The following is a 24013-nucleotide window of genomic DNA, read 5'->3' as shown; positions in this document are numbered from 1 at the left end:
TGCCTCTGGAAGCACCCCCATTCTACTCCAACGTGGATGACCTCCACCTAGAGTTTACTTCAATTGTGGCAAAGGTGGTCACTGGGCAAAAAACTGCCCGTACCTCAGTGACAGCTGCTGTCTAAAGTGTGGGCAAACAGGGTACTGGGAAGTTGACTAACTAAGGTAATCCAGAGCTTTAATAAACATCTGATGGCCAAATGACTGGGTAGAAGAGAAAGGTGAAACTTTAGGACGGAGAGAAGGTCTCTGGGAAAAGAATTCAGACGCAGAAGCTTCACCAGCTTGACATGGGAAGGAACAGACTTACCAGTTGCTGAGAAAAAGGAAAAGAACTACGAATGTGACAGGGCGTGGACTAGAACAGTCTGACAGTCTGCCCAGCTAAGGCCTACGCTTTTAAATATTATTCAGTCTCGGTGTCTTCATTTAAATCACAAACCCCTAACTAAAAACAACAACAACAACAATAAACAAAAAAACCAAAAACCTTCCAAAGCTCCTGTTAAGAAATTGATTTGGGCCAGACACGGTGGTGCACACCTATAATCCCAGCACTCAGGGAGGCAGAGGCAGGAGGAGCTCTGTGAGTACATGGTCAGCCTGGTCCTCAAAGTGAGTCCAGGACAGCCAAGGCTACACAGAGAAACCCTGTTTCGAAAAAACAAATAAAAGGATTGATTTGAATTTCAGTAGTTCGACACAACACTCCAACTGTATTATTATTCTCATTGTACAGATTTGACAATTAGTATTGAAGTAATTAGATATTTAAAAAATACATCCTAAGTCAGGTGTGCTTAAAATAGTAGCAACATATTGATAATAAACACGTGCATATGACACTGTTTGTAAAAAAGAATCTATCATGAGAAGGTGAGTGTGGTGACAGAGGCCCTGTAAATCTCAGAAATGTGGGAGGTTGAGAAGAGGTACAGTTCAAGGCTAACCTGGGCCAGTGAATGAAATATAGCCTCAAAAAAGAAGCAAGCAGCTGGGCACAGTAGTGCATGCCTTTAATCCCAGCATTAAAGTGAAGGGCAGAGTGAGGGGAATCTCTGAATTTGAGCTAGTCTGCTCTACAGGAGTGAGTTCCAGGAGAAGCAGGGGTGCACAGAGAAACCTGGTCTCCAAAACCCAAATAAATAAATAGAAAGAAACAAGCAGAAGACTGACAAGATGACTCAGTGAGTTAGGCAGCCACATGAGGAAAGGGCAGAAATTTACTCCTGCCAATCTCTATACAGGACACACACGCAAACACACACACACACACACACACACACAAGGAAAATTGTAAGAGTTAGGGCGTTGACTTAATTATTTTGACTATCTGCCAAATCATACTTCCAGGTATTGCTAACATAACTTGCTTCTTTCTCCTACCATTCAATAAGCACCTCAGGGACTACTACATTGTCCTCTGAGTTATCTACCTATGTGGCCCAGTTTAATAACCCAGTTTTATTAGCTTTTAAGGATCAGGTTTTGCAGGGTGTGTTGGTACAGGCCTGTAATCTTAGTACTGGGGAGGTGGAGGCAGGAGAATCAGTTTAGAGTTATTCTTGGACACATACTCCATTCAAGGGAAGCCTAGTCTATGAGAACCCGTCTCAAAAACCAAAACAGCAGATTTTATATACCCAAGGACTTAGTTAACTTGGCACGTGCATACACGCAACACAATTCTTCAGTTTTAGGTTCTGTGCTCACTACAAAGGAGCGCTGTCTCCTTTGCCAGCCTTTTGCTAACATCCTGCCCTGTTCTTGGGGTGTGCTGCTCCAAACCTATTTCAGTGACCAACTAGTGAGTGTCGGAGCCTAAGCAAGATGTCAGAGAGAGAGATAGAAAGAAAAAAAATACCCTGTTCTGCCATACTCACAGCCTATAGGAGATGGTATTTGTGAAAGTATTTTATCAGCTAGCCACGTGGAAAGATATTTCATGGATTGTGATTTTTGTGCAGGCTGTATTTTAAATATTTGTTGAGACACATTGATTAAAGATTTATTTATTTATACATATGAGCACTCTATTTGCATGTACACCTGCATGACAGAAGAGAGTATCAGATCCCAACATGGACGACTGTGAGCCACCGTGTGGTTACTGGGAATTGAAGTCGGGACCTCTGGAAGAGCAGCCAGTGCTCAATCTCTGAGCCACCTCTCCAGCTCCTGAGACACCATTTCTATTTCTCAGGGTTAAAGCAGAGATTCCCCTTCTGTGGAAACTCGGGAGCTGTGTACAAAGCCACAGAGGCAGCACTTAGCTAAAGCTTATCACTGACTGTGGAACAGAGCTCAGGCAGAGAGAGGCAAAATGGTGCCCATCTGAATCACACTTTTTGGAAAGTTTGGGTACAGAGGAATTTCCTATATTTGGCTATACCCCAGGCTGAAATGCTGTCACTCAAGTTCCTGGCTCCCCAAACTCTGGCAGCAGAGTGCCAAACTGAGGACCAAGTTCCTCTTGAAGTCATCCCTATCATTCTCACCATATAGCTCTGGCTGTCTGGGAGTCACATGACCACCTGCCTCTGCCTCCCCAGTGCTAGGAAGAAAGGTGTGGGCCACCCCTCCCAGAAGAAAAATAATCTTTAAGATGTCGAAGGGTGAAAAGCAGGGACTTAGATCAAATTCTGCTGGGATGTAGGAGTACCTTGTCCACACAGTGCACGAATAGCATGCAGGAAACCCTGGCTTCAATCTACAGCACAACCGACACACAAAACCTCTTAATTAGTCCTAACTACATATAAAACGTTTCCAAAATTGCCTAGAAGTGTGAGACCACCCTGGTCAACAGATATGGCCACCCCATCTTAAAAATGTTTCAAAATCCTATCAGAAAAGTGTTTCTCCCTAAGTATGAACAGGTAATGTCTTCCTTTCAGTGACCTAGCTTCATGTGCCGTTTTGTTTTGTTATTCAGGGAGAGGAAAACAGGCTGCTGGTGATCATGGGCTCTAAAACAAAGAACAAGGGCACCAACCAGTGCCTTCTGCAGCTTCTACCACTGCCGCCGCAGAGCCTTGAAAGGGCCTCAGGGTGAAACATGAATCCATTATAAATAGAAACAATTTAACCCATCTTATTAAAAAATAACATCAGCACACAAGAGGATCCCAAGATGAACCCTGATTGTAGGTTCCTGCTGAACCAGAAACTACAGGGAACAAAGACACACAACCCTACTTACGACCAGCGGCCAATGTAACAGCTGTCTCGTTCACTCTTTCCGCACTGGAACAATTAGCATTACTCACAGTCTGTCCCTTGTCCCAGTTGTCTGCTTCCAGCTCTGGAAATCGAGTCTCTCTGGACTACTCAAAAGTTGGACTACTTTTACAAATTATTCAGAAGCCAAACACTCAAGCCACAAAAAAGGCACTTTATAGAAATAGCAATCGCGAGTGAGTGGCATTTACACACTGCGTCACTCTGTGAGTCACTCCCGTGGCAGGTTGTAAACAGAGAGGGCCGCTCTATGTACTCACTGATGGAAGGCAGCCATCGTGTTCTCCAGGTGTTCTCCAGCACCTGTGGAAACACGAAGTTTAAATTCCACTTACTTGTCATTTTGAACATTTTATTTCCCTAGAAATTAGAATGAACCTTTATTTTTGGTGAGGTGTGTGTATGTGTGTGTGTGTGATGAGTGAGGTGGGTTCAAATCCTTTTAATATTCAGGGTTTTTCTTTCTGAAGTCAACAAATACATAAGGGATTTGAGACGATGGTTCCTTCACTGTCCATGGCTGTCACAGACAGTCCTCTGGAGCCCTTTTTTGAGCCTGGAGATATAGCTCAGTTGGTAGAGTGCCTAACTTGTACAAAGCCCCAGATTCCGGCTCCAGTACTTTGTGGCGATAGACCAGGCATGGGAGCCCATGTCTATAATCCCAGCACCTGGAGGGCAAAGGCAGGCCCAGGAGTTTGGAGGCATCAGTCTGTAATCCCAGCACTCTGGGAGGCAGAGGCAGGCAGATCTCAGTGAATTCGAGACCAGCCTGGTCTACAAAGAGTCCAGGATAGCCAAGGCTACACAGAGAAACCCTGTCTAGAAAAACCAAAAAATAAAACAAAACAAAACACAAAAACCCACCCCAGCAAAAAACAAAAAACAAAACCAAAAAACAAGCAAGCAAACAAACAAAAGATAGCCCTGTTTAAAAGAACAGCTGATTAATTCGGTTGTCCTTTCAGCCCACAATTCTTTAATCTCCACCTGAATTATGAGCAGACTTACAACAATTTCAAAGCTGTCCCTCTGAGATTTTTGATGTCTAATTTTTAAAGCAGTTTATTTCAGGATCCATTTTAGGATTAAATAGCTTTCAATTACTGGCATGCTAGCTAACGCCTATCAGTTTTATAGTATAAAAACTACAAAGACCACACAGGATCAAGATGGAGGCTGAGAGGCGTTATTCGGAGCCCGTGTATCCCAGGTACTGTGAGATAGTTATCCACCATGACTGCAAGGTGTTCAGATTCTGTACCTCCAACTGTCATAAAAACTCTCTTCTCAAGGTCGGTGGCCTTCCAGAGAGCAGCTCCTAAGAGCTCACAGTGGACAGCTCATTTGAAACATGCAGAAAGGAGCCTGTCAAATGCGAGGGAGAGCTGCAGAAGAAAGCTACTGATGCAGTGAAGACCCGAAGAGACCAAACAGAAATGCCAAGATGAATTTATATGGAACAGGTTGAAGAAAAAGTGAGAGCCACAGGAAGTTCAGGACATCCAACTCAGCAAATACCAGGTCTAGCAATGTTAACAGCTACAAGGCCCAGAAAGCCAACCATGCCAGAGTTGGATTTCTATTACGTTGTCCTTTCAATTTTCAGGGTTTTTTGTTTTTTTCCTCTTGTTTTTAAAGACTGGTTCTCATGTCGTTTGGGCTGGCCTCAAACTCACGTGAAACAGAGGATGTACTTAAGTCCTGATCTCCTGCCTCCACCTTCAAGTGCTGGGGGTCACAGCACACTTGGTAATTTTCAGCGGTGGTGTTTGCAAGCACACACACACACACACACGCATGTTTGTGTGTCTGTGAGGGAGGCTGTATGCCACAGTTGTCAGAGGACTTCAGGTCTGCCTTCTACTGTGTTGGACAAAAATCTTGCTTTCCCAGTGCTGGTGGCAGCCTGAGTAGCCCTCGTGTGCCTATCTCTGACTCTTGTCTCCTCCGAGCAGCTCTGGAATCACAGGTGCACTACATACCTCTGCTTCTTACAGGGTCTGGGGATTCAGACTCACATTCTTACAGCCGCCCAGCAAGCACTTCTACCCCTGGAGCCACCTCTCCAGCCCCAATTTTCAGATTTGGGGAAGGTTTTTTTATTGTTTTGTTATTTAGTTTGACATGGGGTTTTAACCAGGCACGGCAGTGCACACCTTTAATCCCAGCTCTCAAGAGGCAGAGGCAGGCAGATCTCTTGTGAGTTTGAGGCCAGCCTGGTCTACAAAGAGAGTTCCAGGACAGCCAGGGTTACACAGGAAAACTCTGTCTCAAAAGAGAGAGACAGAGACAGACTGAGAGAGAAAAAGTTTTACTCTATAGTCCAGGCTAGCCTGAATCTCACACTAAGCAGCCTAGATTGGCCCTCAAATTCTTAGCAACCCACCTGCCTCAGCATGCATAAACTACCATACCCGGCATGAATAAGGAAATTGGTAGGTGATACTGGCTTTTAAAAACTATGAGTACATGATGGTGAAGCATACCAAGATTACAATACAATTTTATACATGGCTTTGATTCATGCTATATAGACAATAGAAATTTTAGCCACTGGTGCTTTTTTAAAAAATATTTTTTATTTTTTTAAGTTTATTTTTATTAATTACAGTTTATTCACTTTGTATCCCAGTTGTAGCTCCCTCCCCAGCCCCTCCCAACCCCACCCTTTCCCCCTCTTCTTCAGCTATGCTCCTCCCCCAGTCCACTGATAGGGGAGGCCCTCCTCCCTTCCATCTGACTCTAGTCTATCAGGTCTCATCGGGAGTGGCTGCGTTGTCTTCCTCTGTGGACTGGTAAGGCTGCTCCCCCCTCAGGGGGAGGTGATCAAAGAGCCAGCCCCTGAGTTCATGTCAGAGACAGCCCTGTTCCCATTACTAGGGAACCCTCCACTGGTGCTTTTTGTGTGGGAAGGGAGACACCAGGGATTGAACCTAAGACCTCAAATATGCAGGGTACGCACAACACCAATGAGCTACACCCAGACATATTTATGAGTGCTTTGCACTGCTGGTGAAGAGGTACCCAGGAAAAAGGTAAATGATGTCATATGAGCATAGTTTTGACCTTGCACACTCACATGAGAGTATAGGGACCTCCAGAAGTCAGAGACCACACTTTGAAGATGCCAGAAGAATGAGTCCGGATTACTTTGGGGGACACAGGGTGACAAAACTGGGAAGGCAAACAAAGGCTGGCCTCAAATTCTCAATCCTCCTGTCTCCTTTGTAATGGAATTAAAGACACACTACCACCGATCAGCTAACAGGGGTTTATGACATTCTAGAAATGTTCTACTGAAAAAACTTTTTTTATTACATTTAGGGCCAGGAATGGTGGCACACTCCTGTAATCCCAGCGTTCAGGAGGCAGAAACACAGTGTTTGAGAACAGCCTGGTCTACGTGGTGAGTTCCAGGATAGCCAGGTCTACATAGAGAAACCCTGTCTCATAAATACTAAAAACAATTAATTAAGATTAAACCTTATCACATCATTTTAATATGTGGGTGTGTGCACTTTTTCCTATAAACGTTCAGGTTCCAGGAATTGAATCCAAGTGGTCAGAGTTGGCAACTGGTGCCTTTACCTACTGAACCACTGTGCCAGCCATCTAGAAATGTCCTGTATCCTGATCTGACAGCTATGTGGGGATAAGCATATAGGAGAAAGGGTGCTTTCATTATAGAGGAATCGATGAATTTGGAGGAGACTATCTTAAATTCAATAAACCAGTCACAGACTGACAAGCCCAAATACCACATAATCTTCTTTGTATGTAAAAGGCAAATTCAGCCAGGTGTGGTGGCATAGGCTATGAATGCCAGAAATCCTCCTGCCTCTGTCTCCAGTGCTGGTATTACGGCTGTGCACACCACACCAACTTTAATTTGTCTCTCTTTTTTGAGATAGGGTCTCATAATGCAGCCCTGGCTGTCCTGGAACTTGCTATGTAGGCTGGCCTGGAATTTATAGAAGTCTGCCTGCCTCTGTCTCTTGGGTACCAAGATGATCAAAGGCGTGCAACCACTACTGCCTGGTGAGTGCTGAAGATTTCATTTTTTTTTTTTTTTTTCTTTTTTAGGATCGTGAGATAGTGTCTCAGGTATCTCAAACTGAAGCTAAGGAGGATCTTGGTCTTCTTCCTTTTTTAAGACAGACTCTTATACATTCCTGGATGGCCTCTAACTCACAGAGATCTTCTTGCCCCTGCCTTCCAAGTGGTAAGATTAAAAACCACATTACCTGATTAAATTGCTTAGCTATCACTAATACTGGATAGGTGGTCAGGAAGCCTGGAGCTGTGGGTCGGGGTGCTGAGCTTGTCTAGCATGCAGGGGCCCCCGAGCAGACAGGACACTTAGCATTGTTCCCATTTCATTAAAGTGCTCACAACCATCCTGTGAGGTAATTGATTTCCCTACGATTTTAATGGCTAGTTCAGGAGTTGGTGTAATCCCAGCTTCAGAAAGCGGGGGGGGGGGGGGGGGGGGGGTGAGTTTGAGGCCAGGATGACCACTACATAGTGAGATCCCATTTCCAAAACAAAGCAACAAACCATCACCTCAAACAAAACATTAGCAGGAGCCACATAAACAGTGTTTCGGAGCCTGTCTTTCTACCACGAGCTGCAGATTTTTATGTTGCCATGCTGACATTCAGACAGACTCTTTTCAGTTTTATAGTCCAGATTCTCCTGTTTGCTGGAGAGCTAGGAGGCCAAGTGCACAAGGACTAAGCATGGACATCACTGAGACTCATAAGTTCTGCAGGGCAACTGAGGGACTAATTAAGAAATGCAGTGTTCCTCTCCAAGGAATTATTGAGTGGTAGGCTTTCCCTCGAGAACTTGCTAGAATTCACTTTCTCTCAAATAATTATCATGTGATTCACAAAAACAGGCTAATTAATTTTTTTTTTGTTGTTGTTGTCTCTCCCAATAAGTAACTGCAGTCTCCAGATCTACAAATGAAACAAATCTACATACAAACAAAATATTCTTTTCTGTGTTTTCACGACAGGGTCTTGTGCATTCCAGGCTAGCCCCAAACTCACTATGTAACTGAGGATGACTCACTATGTAACATGATGTCTTCACGTTTCGGTGCTGGAATTACAGCATGTGCCATCACAGCTAGCTTACATGGATGCGGGGATGGAACTGGGGGCTTCATGCATGCTAGGCCAACACCATTTCCTCAGCTCCTCGAAGTTTTTATTACATATTATTTATCTAACGTAAGTGGGGCGGGAGTACACACGCCACGGTGTGCACACAGGGCTCAGGAGACTGTGACAAAGGACACTGCCAAAAGCAACAGGAAGAGGAAAGGGCTCATTGCAGTTTACACCTACAGGTCATAGTCCACTGCTGAAGGAGGCCAGGGCAGGAACTCAGGCGGGGCAGGAACCTGGAGGAAGAAACTGGAGCAGAGGCCATGGAGGAACACTGCTTACTGACTTGTTCCTCATAGCTTTCTCAGCTTGCTTTCTTACACCAGCTCAGAGCTCTCGCCCAGGGGCTGGGTGGCACCACTCACGAGGGACTAGACCCTCCCATAGCAACCACTAGTTAGGAAAACTCTACAGACTTGCCTACAGGCCATCTGACATGGTGGCCTGACATGGTAGCACATGCCTTTGATCCCAGAACTTGAGAAGCAGAGAGAGTGGCCTGCTCCACAGAGTTGAGCTCCAACATACCCAGGGCTACACAGAGAAACCCTGTTTCTCAGATATATGTCTAGCTTTTTGTCAACGTGACAAGAAAAAAACAACCAACCATCTACCATGTGAGTCCCAGGGATCAAATTCCGTTGTCAGGCTTGGCAGTTGACACCTTTACCTACCCAGCCATCTAGCCAGCACTATTATCAATTTATTGAGACAGAGTCTGATGTACCACACAAGACATCTTCCAGCTCACTATGCAGGCAAGGATGACCTTGGAGTCATATTCCTGCCTACAGCTCGCACGTGTTTTTGGGTTTTAGCCATCTCACTCTATAGCGCAGGCTGGCTTCAAACTTATAATCTTCCTAGCTCAGCCTCCACAGTTTTAGGATGACCACCCTGTTAATTTCATTTATTGTTTCACTGAATAGAATACTTTGATTGTATGTGTATGTGTGGGAGTTTATATGCAGAGGAAAACCTTGGTGTTATTAAGTGCAAACACTTTTTTTTTTTTTGAGACAGAATATCTCACTGGCCTTAAACTCAACACACAGACTATGCTGGCTGGCCAGAGCCCCAAGGATCTGTCTGTCTCCACCTCAGGTTGTCTGGCCTGGCAGCAGGTGTCTCTGCCCATCTCTCAGCCCGTGATCTAGATCTAAATGCTATGAAGGAAAGCAGTAGTGGTCTAGCTCCTTCTAGAATCTTTCAGATGTTTTTGTATATGAATCAATGTTTCTTCTCCTGTAGTTATTATCTGACCATCATTAGACTATCATTAACACCCTCATATATATATGTATATGAGGACATACAACAGGCTAGTGTGTTGTTTAGAAAATCAACGAGAAAATATGACAACATGCTTCAGCCACAAGAGAATCATTTTCAAAAGAAAGACTGATAGTGACAAATATCTGTGCTGTGATACCAGCACTCTGGAAGCCTGAGGCAGGAGCATCTCAAATTCAAGGCCAGCCTGAGCCATACAGTAAGACCACTTAGAAAACAACAACAAAAATGGCAAGGATTGGACTGGATAGATAGCACGGTAGGTAAATCATTCGTTCAGAGCCCCAGGACCTATACACAAGCCATAATTACTAGAACTAGCACCTGGTGTGTAATCCCAGTGCCCCTACTGGTAGACGGGCAGCCCAGCAATCTCCAACCCCCAACTCAAGCTTACTGGTGAATCCAACCCTGAATAACAAAAAGCCCCATTTCAAACAAGGTGAAAGATAAGGACCAATCTCTGATATTGTCTTCTGACCTCCACACATGTACATGCCTACACTCACATGCAAACACACCATATACCCATACACAGACATATTAAAGAAATCACCAGCAGCAGCTCAGTGTGGAGGTGCACTCCTTTAATCCCAGCACTCAGGAGGAAGACGCAGGCGGATCTCTGAGTTAAAGGCAACCTGGTCTACAGAGTAAGTTCTAGGACACTCAGGGCCACAGAGAAAAAAAAAAAAAAAACCAACCCTGTCTCAAAAAACAAACAGTGGGAAACTGTTTAACTGGTAAAAGTGTACAAAAGAACAATAATGTGTTTCTATGACATATTTGTCATAATAGAAGTCGTGGTTCCAACATAGTTGTCTGGCAATGGGAAAGTAGAAACAGAATTTCAGACCAGCCTTGTCTACATAGAGACTAGCAGGCCAGCCAGCATTCCATAGCAAAACACCACTTTTGAAAAAACTAAAACGAAAAACTATTATGGTACTACATCAAATTTCAGACTACAGAATCTACCATTGAAACTGTACAATTTCAAGAAATTTTAACCTGGTGTCACATTCACCTCAAAGAAAAGTTGAAAATGACCAAACAATTTCATATCTTATACGTAATTGTTGAGACTAATGAAGTCACATTATTAAACAGTAACAAAGAAGTAAAGACGTGGCCTGTTGTAGGAAATTAGAGAGTGGAACCCCCACACACACCCTTCAACCCTTATAGCAATATAGTTTTGCAAGAGAAGCTTATCTTTAAAAAATAATAATAACTGATCATAACCGAATCATGTTTTGGTCTTTTAGAAACCCACGAACCATTCGTTGCTGGGTGAATGGTGCTGTTCAAAATCAAAAACAAAAAGAACAGGAACGAGGTTTGGAGTCCTCGGAACCAGAACCCTCCAAATTCCCCATCCCATTTCAGTCTCTGCTCTGTGACCTTGGAGAAGGTCCCCGGCTTGGAGACTTCTCTCCAGAGCTCGGTTCCAAACGCGTGGATGGTGGTGGGCCAGGTCCCCAGGCATCACAGACTCCTTATCCCGCTCCGGGTCCTCGCAGGTCCTCCCCACGGACTCAGCCACCGGCTTATTCCAAGCAGTCTGTTCCTGCTTCCCCCTGCGGGTGTCTCCTGGATCTGCACCGGCTTTGTGTCCCGGCTGCCAAGAAGAGACCTTCCGACCACCCTTCCACCGGCTGAGAAACGCCCCACTTGTCTCTCTCTCTCTCTCTCCTCCTGCGCTTCCCCTCCTCACAGAGGCTCTGCCAACCCGGCTCCCCGGAGCCGCCCACCAGGACCGGGACGCGAGACCCCTCTCCTGCCCTCCCCTCGGGACGACTCATCTGAAGAAGCCCTGCGGTCCCAGGGGCCCGTTCTTCCCCGGCCTCGCCGGTCTCCCCGCCGTCTGCCTCCCCCTTTCCCCGCCGCCGGGGTCTGAGAACCCCTCTCACCTCCGCGGTGAGAGATGTGCCTACTGAGGAATCGCTGTTTCTTTTTCTGGTGCAGCAACGTTGGGTATTTAAGCAACAAGAACGAGGTGACCAAATACCCTCCCAGGGTAGAGAGGAGGCAAAAGGCCGCGGTGGACGACATCCTCGGCCACCACCTGGAGGGCCTCTGCACCCCACTGCGCCGCGGAGGCAGCAACGGCTGCGGCGCCGGCGGCTGCTCGAGGTCTCCTCGCCCCCAGCCGGCGCCCTGGGCGCAGCGCACTGGTTCTTGCGAGCTCAACACGCAGGCGCAGCCCGACCCCGGCGGCCGAGCAACAAAGGGGCTCCGATACGCAGGCGCGCTGCGGCAGGCGGCGTTTGTCCTCCAGCCGCCGCGGTCCGTCCCCGAGGTCCTTCTAGAAGGGTCCTGGGACGGGAGGTTGGAAACTCTTTGCCAGTGTTTTTATTTGTTTGCTTTTCTTCTTTGGCATCCCTCAGGCGGAAGAGGCTCTCGAGCCAGGACAGCCTTCAGGAAAATCGGATGTGATTGGGAAATGTGTATCAAAGGAGGGATGACTCCAGGGCAGGTCCTGGTCTCTTCTGTAGGGAATTCAAAGAATTGTTACCGATGCCTCGAATTCGTTACGTACTCAAGAAACGTTGACTTAATAGTTTGTGTAAGAGGCTTAGGGCTAGAAGGCATAGCCCGGTTGGTAGAGCGTATCGGATTCCATCTCCGGCACAAAATAAATATAAAAAAGGAAACTAGCAACTAAATTGTTTCCTACAAACACTGACAACTGAATTTTCCATTTTTTTCCTTTTCACCTCACACATTACAAACTACGAAAACACTAGGAACCAGGTTTTAGAGGGGTAGGGTCTCGGTTTTATGAGATAGGGTCTTAGGTAGCCTAGTCTGAGCTTGAATTCACCGTGCAGTAGAGGATGGAGCCTTGAGCTCCTGATTCTCCTGCCTCAGCCTCCAGAGCGCTGGGATCACAGGCATGCCCAGTTGAGGATCAGATTTCGTGCAAAGGAACTGGGCTCAAGGGCTGTGGCTGAATGAAGCTCAGTGGTAAAGCACTTTCCTAGCATGTTCAAGGCCTTGGGTTTTTGTTTTGTTTACTGAGACAGGGTCTCACGGTGTAGACAAAGCTGGCCTCAGATTCACAGAGATCATTTTGCCTCTGTTTTGGGATTTTTCTTTTCCTTTTTCTTCTCTCCCCTCCCCTCCCGTCCTCTCTTTTCCTCCCCTCCCCTCCCCTCTCCTCTGCTCTCTTCTCTCTCTCCTTTTTTACTTTTTTAGAGACAAGATCTCTCTCTGTACTCTTAGCTGACCTGGATCTCACCATGAAGACAGGGCTGGAAATCCACATGCCTCTACCTTCCTTAAGGGAGCAACAAACTGACTCAGTATTTAGCTCAGGCTGGCTTCAGACTCCTAGGATCAAGGAGTCTTCTTGCGTCATCCTCCTGATTAGCTGGAAGTGCAGGCTAATCTGATCTGCTGCACCTGATCTCATCGTTTATTTTTATGCATTTGCTTACTTTGTGTGTACGTGGGTGCACATGTGAAGTCAGAGGACAGCCTCAGGGAGGCAGTCCTCTCCTTCCGCCATGGGGGACCTGAGATGGCAGCCTCCTTCTCCCACCAAGCCGTCATGCTGAGCCAACTAACAGCTTTTGGAAATGTGACAATCACCATATTTCTCATAGCTTGAGACTGAAATCTCTAATCCTGTTAGTACAGAATTTTAAAATGTATCTGGGAATATAGAATCAACTATACTCCATTGGGTCCCGATTTACCTAATTGATCATATAGCCACAATTGGTGATACAGTGGTATGCTGGGAAGTTACAATTGGTAATATTTATACACTTAGCAAATTACTTTGTAGAATAGGTATTTAACTAAAGAACATTTATACCAGGGCTGAAAGTACCAATCTGTAATCCCAGCTACTCTGGAGACTGAGGCAGGGGGACTGTAAATTCTAGGCCTGCATGGGCTATAGAATGAATTCAAGCTAGATACTGTCTTCAAATATAAAGAACAAACCAGAATGGGGACATAACTCAGGGTTATACATGATAACCTGAGTACTGAAAAAAAGTGTTTTGGGGGAAGAGGCACACAATCTGTAATCCCAGTTCTAGATAGGCTGAGACAGAAGTATTTGAGTGTGAGGCCAGGGGCTGGAAAGATGGCTCAGCCAATTGATAGCATTTGTTTTCTTTCTGTCTTGTTTTTGTTTTTGAGATATGGTTTCTCTGTGTAGCCCTGGCTGTCCTGGAACTCATTCTGTAGACTAGGCTGGCCTTGAACTCAGAGATCAGTCTGCCCCTGCCTCCAGAGTGCTGGAATTAAAGTTGTGTGCCAACACCACTTGTTTTTACAAAGGATCTGAGTTCAGTCCCCATGGTGGTTCACAATTGTCCATAACTCCAGTTCCAGGGGAACCAACACCTTCTTCTGACCTCAGAGGTCACCAGGCATGCAATGTGGTACATACATACACACGCACGCAAAATATACATACATATAAAAAGTAAATCAGAGCTAGGTGCCGGTGGTGCACATCTTTAACCCCAGCATTCTGGGAGGCAGAGGCAGGTAGATCTCTGAGTTTGAGGCCAGCCTGGTCTACACAGTGAGCTCCAGGACAGCCAGGACTTCGTAGAGAAACCCTGTCTCGAAAACAATAAATCTTTAAGGGAGGGGGGCAAAACTTGCGGCTAGGTTGCTCTACATAGCTAGTTCCAGGATAGCCAGGGCTACATACAGTGTGTCTCAAAAAAACAAAAACAAAACAACAACAACAACAAAAAAACCCTGGAGAGACACGTAGTTAAGAGCTCTTCCGGAGGAACTAGGTTCAATTCCCAGTCCCGCCACTCACAACCATGGCAGCTCACAGCTCTCTGTAACTCCTTTTCCAGGGGATCCAACACCCTCATACAGACATACATGCAGATAAAACATCAATATACAACATACAATTAAAAAAATAATAAAGCACCAGACTTTTGCAATTAAGTCAGTCCTTGAGGCAGTAATCTAGTAGATTACCTTGTTCTTTTGCTCCTCTTTGTTTTTTGTTGAGCCTCTTCATGAAGTCTGACAGTTCAGACTGGCTTCCAACTGGCTAATGTAATCTAGGGTGGTCTTGAACTTCTAATCTTATCTTTGCCTCCTAAATGCTAGGATTACAGGCAAGTGCTACTACATTTGGCCTTTTTTACTTTAGACAGGTTTTGTTATGTAGTTAGTATAGGTTTGCCTTAAATTCAAGAATACAGTGTTAGAGGCGTTGGGATATATTCAACTTGCTTTGAAGACAATTTGAAAAGCACCATCTTGCTAGGTGCCGGTGGCAAGCACTATAAAAAGGAACTTTTATTCACCTATCTTGATTGTTGTCTCAGAGGCTTACTGCCTTAGTCTGCTAACTAGGCTTAGTCCTGGAAGCCTCTAGCCTCCATACAATCTAATCTAGGCCTCTGAGACTTACTACTGAATGAGCTCACCCTTTCTTGTTCTTACTGAGCTCTGGGCTGGCTGGTTCAACTTGGCTGTTCTGGCTCAAACTCCTCTCCCAACTGACTTATTCAATCTGGATTTTCTCTCGGCCTCTGAATTGCTCTGCTTGGCCTCAAACTAACTCCAGCAATCTGCTCTAATCTTCTGGTTCCTTTTCCTTCTCTGGCTCACCTAGTCTTCACCTGAGTTCTCTCTACAACCTGCCTCTATTACTGTTCTAGTAAAAACTGCCTGCTCTTTCTTATTGCCTTTTAAGAAGCTTCCCTTTCCTCTCTCTTCTTCTGAAAGTTAGGCATATCCTATTTTGTCAAATCTTTCTGATTTGTCACTATGTCTGCCACTTAATTAAACATCACTTTCAAACATGGGTGCTTCCTCCTACAAACTAACTTTACCTTCATTGTTTGGGATTAAAGACGTGTAATACCATGTGTGGATCTAAGTTTTCCTTTACCTGAAACTCCCTCTATACCAGGCTGGCCTTGAACTCAGGCCTGCTTGCCTCTGTCTCCCGGATTAAAGGCATGTTTATATTCTAGCTGGATCACAGACCTAGGTCTTTAGTTGTTACCACTCATATTCTGAATTAACATTCCTCTATAGTACACCTTTAATCCAAACACTCAGGAGGCAGAGGCTAATAGATCTCTAATCTCTGAGTTCTAAGGCACCCTGGTCTACAGAGTGAGATCCAGGATAGCCAGGACTACACAGAGAAACCCTTTTCAGAAAGATAGAACAGCAAATTATGATAAAAATATGCATTATAGACAATGAAACAGAAACAAGAGAAAACAGAAATACCAAGTATACATTTTGTATCTTTTTAATAGAATAACAAACTTTTATTGATTTTTATAATAAATATCAATATAATGAAATAATGAAACAGTTATTGTCCAAATACTGAATACTTGTAACCAAAAGACATTTTGGTTTTGGGAAAACACAGTTTATAAAAAACAAAAACAAAAACAAAAAACAAAAAACAAAGGAAAACCTTATGTACATAAAAACAAGACAAGCAGCAGTTCCAGTCTGGGACTGAGAGGCCAGAACACTCATTGTGTCACTGCTTTCAGGACTCCTCGAAGCACCTTGTAGCTCATGAGCTGCACATTCTCCTTAGGAGGGAAGCAAGGTCCTCTCTCAGTCACGTAGGCATAAGGAAATCTCAAGACCCAAAGGCCATCAGGTGGGAGAGTGATTTCTTGTTTTTCTGGGTAAAATACTGGACATGGTGGTGGGCCTGGTTGAACCTGAAAAACACAGGAACAGAATTACTTTTAAATTTCTCAATAAGAAACACCTGAAAGATAAGTGTTTAAACAGACAACGGCTCAAACACCAAAGATTACGCAGCCACTCTGAAGAGGAAGTCAGAAGCTGACTGTATTTTCTTGGGTCCTCACCTTGCCAACTTGGTATTTTTTTTCCCTCTGCTCTCTTTGTCATTTTCTGGTGACAGGATCTCTCTCTTCACATGCCTGGCTGTCCTGGAACTCACTCTGTAGACCAGGCTGCCCTCAAACTCAGAGATCCGCCTGCCTGTACCTCTGGAGTTCTGGGCTTAAAGGCCTGTAATCACCACACCTAGCTTGTCTGCTTTTCCCCCCCTGCACTTCTAAATCATCAGATGTTGGCAAAACTAGGGTTAAATTAAATTCTTACTAATGGTTGTCATAGTTAAATCAATAAAGATCTTAGATTTAAAAATAATTTAGGTGCTGGGGATATAGCTTAATGGGGAAAGGGCTGGCTTAGCATACCACTGTGCACATAAACAATAAATAAATAGACATAAATATTTAAGCAGATATGGGGCTGGAAGACAATTCAGTGACAGAGCACATAAGGTGGCAGCACTCTATACGTTCTAGGTCAGCCTTGTCTACATTTCAGGTTCCAGGGCAGTGCAGAGAGAGGCTTTCTCAAAAATAATAATAATAAATGAATGAATAAATAAATACAAAGGGCAGGGGATGCAGCTCAGTTGGTACAGTGTTTACCTAGTAATCATGAAACCTGGGTTCAATCCCTAAATTAGATGTGGGTGTGTACGCCTGCCTTCCTAGCATCTAGGTGGAGACAGGAGGGTCAAGTTCAAGGTTATCTTTACTTACACTGTGACTTCCAGGCTGGCCCGGACCACATGAGACTATCTCAAACAAACAATAAGCATCATGGGCTTGGGATGCAGCTCTTAGTAAAGAAGTGGGGTACACACCCATAATCCCAGCATGTGGGAGACAGAGACAAGATGATCAGAAATTCAAGGCCATTAAACCATATACATCTAATTCCAAGCCAACATGGGCTACATGATCTTTCACTAAAGACTACCACCAAAACCCAAAAACATTTTCTTTTTTTTTTTGTTTGTTTTTCAAATATGGAAAGGGGTGTAAGGGTTGTATTTCTTACCTGAGGCATGAGTATTATCTGCAAAGGAGCGTCAGGAACCACAATGAAAAGCCTCATAAGTTGAGCATAGTGTGGCTTCAGCCCCCTGCCCTGAGAGGAGGACAGAATGTACAGGGGCATGTCACTGTTGAGGGCTTTTAAAGCGGATTCCTTCGGTCCACTTCCCATCACTTTCATTACTTTGTCTGGCCCTGAGCACATGAATCGCCGACCTCGAGAGTCTTCGTACTCAAAGCCAACAAAAGCTCGAGCTATGTCATCCCGCCGCCTTCCTCTTCCCATTACAACTGCACTTCTCTTCCCAGGAATAGCTTTATTTGGAGCAGGCCAGGAGTTCGTGTCTAAGTCTCCCTCATCTTCAGCTCTAGTCCTGATGAGAATGTCCCAAGGCATGAGATAGTTTGTTCCTGGAACGAAGCCCTGTTGGTCCAAACCTGTATGAAAGTTGTACGACTTGGCCGGGCCTAGTTTAACCAAAGACCAGCTGGAGAATTTGGGTAAGAGACCTTTTGGGCAATTTGAATGTACCATGCCTGGAAGATACTCAACTGTGGATGCCTGCCGATCAACCAAGTTTGGTCTCTTCTCAGATTTTACTTCTCCTTGACCATGAACTTCTGGATTATCTCCTCCTGCTTGTGGATCAGCTGGGTAGGTACCCAGGCTATCTGTGGACTGACCCAAGCTCAAAGCTAAACTCAGGCTTGTGCTCTCTCCTTGGGTTTGTGGTTCTTTCTCTTTCAGTTTCTCAGCATCTGAGTCTGGTGGGGCAGGAGAGGGCTCATTTTTGGCAGGTGCAGGATCTGGAGTACTTGGCTCAAATACAGGGAAATTGATATGATCTAATTTTCCACAACATTTTTCTTCTAGAAGCTATAAGGAGAAAGAAGAAGTGAAGACTTTAAGTTTCAAATAATACATTCTCCGTATGCTCACTCAAGTAAACAAGCATATTGCTGAGCAGAGGGCGGGTAGTGCATGTCTACAGCACAGCATTTGGGAAGGCAGGCTGAGTGAAGCAGGACTCAAGTTCAAAGCTAGCCTGGGCCAGAGGGCCACAGAGCAAGTTCCAGACTAGCTCAGGCTAGTCCGTCTTAAAACAAGTCAAACAACACATACTTTGCTCTATCAAGAAGGATCAGCAAACAGTATATGAGCAAAGAAGAACATGCAGGATTTTATTTTTCCCCTTTGATGTGGATATGTGAATTCATATTTTCTGGATATTGAGGAAGCAAGAACTATTTTTGTATTCCAAAAGAACCCAATATGAGTTATTCCTTTAAGGCAGTGAAAGGCAAGGCAAGGCTGTTTTTAATCGCAGTGACCATTAGTGTGATAAGAATTAGCCACAAGGAATCACTGAACATGTTTGCTGCAGTGACCCACTTAGAGTGAGTGACTTAAAAAATTTATTTTGGAGAAGTGGTTTTGTAACTAGAGTATTTCCCTTTTTACTTCTGTTTAAACCGTATCAATGCAGATCTGGAGAGATGGCTCCATGGGTAAGAGCACTTGTTGCTCTTGCAGAGGACCCAGGTTTGACTGACAGCACCCACATTGTGGCTTATAATTATAACTCCAGTTCCAGGGGAATCCCACGCCTTCTTCCGATTTTAGTGGGTGTTAGCGATCAGGCGTTCCCACTGGCCTGCCCTCAGGTACCTAGGGGAAGCTTAACTCATTACCTTCCTCTACCAGGTGTATCAGGTGTGCTAGGTTCCAGGCACCCCAGATCTCTCTTACCTCTCTCAGTCCCTCCCTCTATCTGTCTGTCTGACTCTATCTCTCCCTCATGTCTACACTTTGAGACAGCCTTTTACTCTCCCAATAAATTTCTCAGCGGCACACCTTGGCACAGGCTTGCCAAAAGTAACCCCACCACTTGCTGCTTTATCTTAAGAGTGGGCACCAGGCATACACGTAATACACAGCACATGAAGACAATTCCAGCTCAATGGGTCCAACACCTTCTTTTGGCTTCCATAGGCATGTACATATGATATACATTTACATACACAAACACTTAAATGAAAATATCATTGATGAGCTATTTTAATAAAAGGAATAATACAATTGTGATAATTGATATTTCTGAGCCAAATAATAAAGGTCTCTCTCCAAGCCAGGCATGGTGGCTTATGCCTTTAATATCAAAGAGTTCAGAAGGCAAAAGAAGGCAGGTCTCGGACTTTGAGGCCAGGCTGGTCTACTTAGCAAGCTCCAGGACAGCCAGGAGTACACAGGAAGGTTCTGCCATAAAAATGAGTGAATGAATGAATGAATGTTTTAAAATAGGCCTCTTTCCAAATAAATAAGTAAAAATAAACAAACAAACAAAAAAAAAAACAACAAACAACTAACGGAGCTGGAGAGATGGCTCAGAGGTTAAGAACGCCTGACTACTCTTCCAGAGGAACCAAGTTCAATTTCCAGCACCCACATGGCAGTTCACAACTGTCTGTAACTCCAAGATCTGAAATCTTCATACAGACATACATACAGGAAAAAAACTAATGTACATAAAATAAATAATTAAAAAAAAAAAAAAGAGCCTAACTAGCTGGGTGGTGGCAGCATATGTCTTTAACCCTAGCACTTAGGAGGCAGATATAGGTGGATCTCTGAGTTTGGGTCAGCCTGGTCTACAGAGTGAGTTCCAGGAGAGCCAGGGCTACACAGAGAAATCAAAATGCTAAAACAAAAACAAAAAAATACCAAACTATATCATTCTAATAGTTTTTATAATTAACACATATGTCTAAAGTGTGGCTTAAAAAAAAAAAAGCTATGCCAGCATGGTGGAACACACCTTTAGTCCTAGCACTCAGGGAGGCAGAGACAAGCGCATCTCTGAAGTCTGAGGGAACCTGGTTTATAAAGTGAGTTCCAGGACAGCCAGGGCTACACATAGAAACCCTGTTTTGAATAAACAAAACAAAACAAAAAACAAAAACAAAAGAACAAGAAATGCATGTAAAGAACTTCCCTTGTTTTTATATCACTGCTGATGCATTGGCTTTTCTAGGTATCCTGCTTGTGGACATGCATTTTTATTTGGATAATATTCTGTAACAAAGAGAAAAGGAAGAGCTTCAGAGCCTACCTGGTAGAAGTCATAGTTAGCAGCCTTGATATCGAAGGGGTCGTCTCTAGGTGCCTGTTTCCTTCCACAGTTGCAGGCTCCAGTGGAGCGGGCTCGGCTATTGTGGTAGAGCACAGGAGGGTTCCTATCTGCCTCTGGCTTTTCTCCTGAAAGACATAACCACAAAGACAGTGTAAAGCCAAGTTTACTTTGTGTTCCACAATAATCAGTCCCCCAAATTCTCCAGATAGTTCTTTGCCAATCAAGGAACACACACACACATACACACACACACTCACTCACACATAAAAAAGCAAGCAAGCAAACAAACAAAAAATCTTGATTAAATGCAAAAAGAATTTAATTTTCCCTTTTTTCAGCACTGAGGATGGGATGTGGGGTCTCATTCATATATGCAATGCAAGTGCTCTGCCTCCTAGTTACACCCTTTGTCTTAATCTGAAAAGGCTGAACTGGCCAGGAGTGATGGGGCAATCTGGAGGCAGAGGCAGAGGCAGAGGCCTCTGAGTTGAAGCCCAGCCTAGTCTACAGTGGGACTCTGCTTCATATATAAACAAACAAACGAACAGTCCCATTTCTAAGTGAATTTTTTCCCTTTGGTGACCTCTCATTTCATTATATTCCTATTAATTCAACAAATATTCAGATAATATGCGACTACACATTTTCTGAAACTTCATGCTACTTAATAATTATTTATCTACCAACTACTAAAGTTCACTGTTCAAATACAAAAAACAAACAAACAAAAAAACTAGTCATGGGCGATATTTTCCTTTTAGAGGTAGAAGATAAAATTTAAGGTTGGAGCTGGCAAGATGGCCCATCTGATATCTGAGTCCAGGACCTATGTGGTGGAAGAAGAAACTGACTCCTACAAGTAGTCCTGACTTCCACATGAATGTCATGGAAGTAACATATCTACACACACAAACACACACAATGTAAAAAGTAAAAATGAATAGAAGATATTTACTAGTTGGGGGTGGTGGCACACACACTCCAAAGGCAGAGGCAAAGGATCTCAGTGAGTCTGAGGCCAGCTTGGTCTATAGAGTGAGTTCCAGGTCAGTCAGGACTAAATAGAGACTTTGTCTCAGACAAAAAATAAAAAATGAAAAACTCCAATAAACCAACAACGACCAAAATAAACACCCTAACAAACAAAAGGAAGAAAAAAATAACTTCCATTAAATTTCAGCAGGGCTCTTTAAAAAACAAAAACATCAATACATAGCAAACAAATCATTTTAACACAAGAACAAGTCAGCTCAAGTGCCAGTGAGATGGATCAGCTGTGCAAGCCTAACTTCATGAGCTGGATCCTTGGAACCCAGGTAAAGGTAGGCAAATTGATTTCACAGCACTGTCCTGCTCCTCCACAGGCACACTCCCATGCACACACACACCACAGAAGCACACAATAATAAAAGCACAGCTCAAGTTTTCACTGCAGCGTGCTGGAAACATTGTAGCTACCTGACTTAGGTAAGGAGTGAAATTTGTGCACACAGTGCTGGTCGGTCAAACTCCTCTCTTCACAAAGCTGATGGCCATTGCTCCAAAACTTGTAGCAGTCTTCGTGTAACTGCATGGCATATTTGTGGAAGGCTGGCCCTCTAGCATGTTGACTGTACACTCGAAGAGCCTGAGAAAGCTGATTCTTATGGACTGTCATGGTGTAATTATGAGGCAAGTTTGACTGGTAGGCACTGTGAGCCATGGGTAAAGCTTTTTGGCACCGGTTTTCTGAGAATTTTGTGTCTATATCCAAAAACCCTTCTAAGACTTTAATACTGCTTAAAATCTTAGATGTTAGCTCCCCAGTGGGTGAGCCTACATCCTCCTCCTTCCCGTCAATAGCCACTTCATACAGTTTTGCAGCTGCAGAGATCCACTTCTGGTAAGTGGGAAGTTCAAAATGGGAAGGCTGCGGGTTTCTGCCCACACTGTCATCAAAACCCTTTTTGCTTAGGACCAGCTCCACATGCTGCCACAGGAATTCTCGAAGAGTGAAATCCACTAGCTGGCCGGAAGAACCAGAAGTGCTGCTATCAATGTGGAAGGAGAGCTGCTGCCGGCTGTGTTGTCTCATTACTTGGTATCGCCTAGGTCCAGAAAGGGGTGCAGGCACCAGCAAAGATTCAGCATCTTTCACAGTACAATGACTCCTAAGCTGGTCCAGCAACATGCCGATTGGGTCCTCTTCCTGGCTTCCCGGGACTATGTACACAAAAGCTTGGTTGGCAGGTACAGTAAAGAGGCAGTTGATACTCTGATTAGTCAAGACTCGACTCTTGCGGAAGATTCTATAGATCTGGTCCTCCAGAGCATGCTGTAGTCTTCTTTTGGGAGAATGCTTCTTGGGCTTATCTGGATGAGGCATATCTTGGCTCCGAAGGGGTTCCACCTTAAGGGCTCCATTGAGTTGAAAGAGGAAAAGCAGTCTAGGTGGGCAAGGTCGGCAGTTTAACTTCCAGTCTTTGCCAACCGGACAGTCCTTAATGGCTGTTTTGAGGAGGGGTAGCACTTTCTGTCTCAGCCCGTCCAGGGCTCTGAATACTCGATCATAAGTGATGTCAAAGGAACAAGTCGGATGGACCAGGAGCAATATATGACAGACAGAGAAGAGGTAAAGGAGACTGAGACACTGCAACTTCTCCTGATGCTTCCAGAACTCGTGTGTTTCTGCATGAGGTAAAGAGAGGCCTCCACCAGCTTCACCACTCTGGAGAGCCCGACAAGCACGCAGAAGCTGTGAATTGTCACAGATGGAAGTGAGAATAAGATAAAGAACTTTACTTTCCTGGTTGTAATAGGCCTGCAGAAGACTAAAGTCCTGGGGACCTGGCTCAGCTCGTTTGCCTTCCGCCGTAGCCATACCTCGGCGAAGAGAATCCCCGGCGGCAGCCCCCGGGTCCCCAGCTCCTCCGGCCTCTCCGACAGAGACAGCTTCAGTCTTGAGTCCAGGCTCAGAATCCTGATGGTGAAAGAGAGGGAAAACCTGTCGGTCGCACACAGTGTTCACCAGAGAGAACTTCTCGGAGTTCAGGCGCAGGGCCGTCTTGCCGAAGATTCCCACCACGCAGATCTCATCTTCCCTCCACGGAGGCTCGGGCGCGCTCGCCGCGCTCCCCCCGCCTTCAGCCGGGGGACCCCCGGGACTCTCAGAGCCCAGCCAGGCCGACGCTCCCATAAGAAGCTCTCGCAAACTGACCGGCCCCGCCATGGCGGAGAAAGAGCTTCCTCCAGCGTTCTTCCGGTCCCTCACTAATACAACCGGCCGGGTCCTACGGTGAAATCGCTCCTCCGTGTGTCCGTCAGTCCCTGCTTT

General features: G+C 44.9%; 2 protein-coding genes across 2 annotated transcripts in view; both read right to left on the bottom strand.

Moving 5' to 3' along the window:
• Gdpd1 (glycerophosphodiester phosphodiesterase domain containing 1) overlaps positions 1 to 11927 on the bottom strand; it is a 39435-nt gene extending 27508 nt beyond the window's left edge. The window contains exons 1-2 of the mRNA XM_021661360.2: positions 11624 to 11927; positions 3501 to 3543 (exon numbers count right to left, since the gene is read on the bottom strand). Of these exons, the coding sequence (XP_021517035.1) occupies positions 3501 to 3543; positions 11624 to 11765 (185 nt within the window). The 5' untranslated portion in view covers positions 11766 to 11927. The remainder of the gene's footprint in view (positions 1 to 3500; positions 3544 to 11623) is intronic.
• Positions 11928 to 15959: 4032 nt separating this feature from the next.
• Positions 15960 to 23940, bottom strand: Smg8 (SMG8 nonsense mediated mRNA decay factor). The gene is made up of 4 exons (XM_021661362.2): positions 22159 to 23940; positions 20680 to 20825; positions 17574 to 18446; positions 15960 to 16408 (listed from the first exon to the last, which is right to left on the bottom strand). Exons 1-4 carry the CDS (start codon positions 23906 to 23908, stop codon positions 16211 to 16213), a joined length of 2967 nt encoding a protein of 988 aa, XP_021517037.1. The 5' UTR covers positions 23909 to 23940; the 3' UTR covers positions 15960 to 16210.
• Between the last annotated feature and the right edge of the window lie 73 nt (positions 23941 to 24013).

This window comes from Meriones unguiculatus, chromosome 7 (assembly GCF_030254825.1).
Source record: "Meriones unguiculatus strain TT.TT164.6M chromosome 7, Bangor_MerUng_6.1, whole genome shotgun sequence".
In the NCBI taxonomy this organism is placed as follows: Eukaryota; Metazoa; Chordata; class Mammalia; order Rodentia; family Muridae; genus Meriones; species Meriones unguiculatus.
Note: the sequence above shows the minus strand (reverse complement) of the source record. Positions and strands in the feature narration are given on the sequence as shown.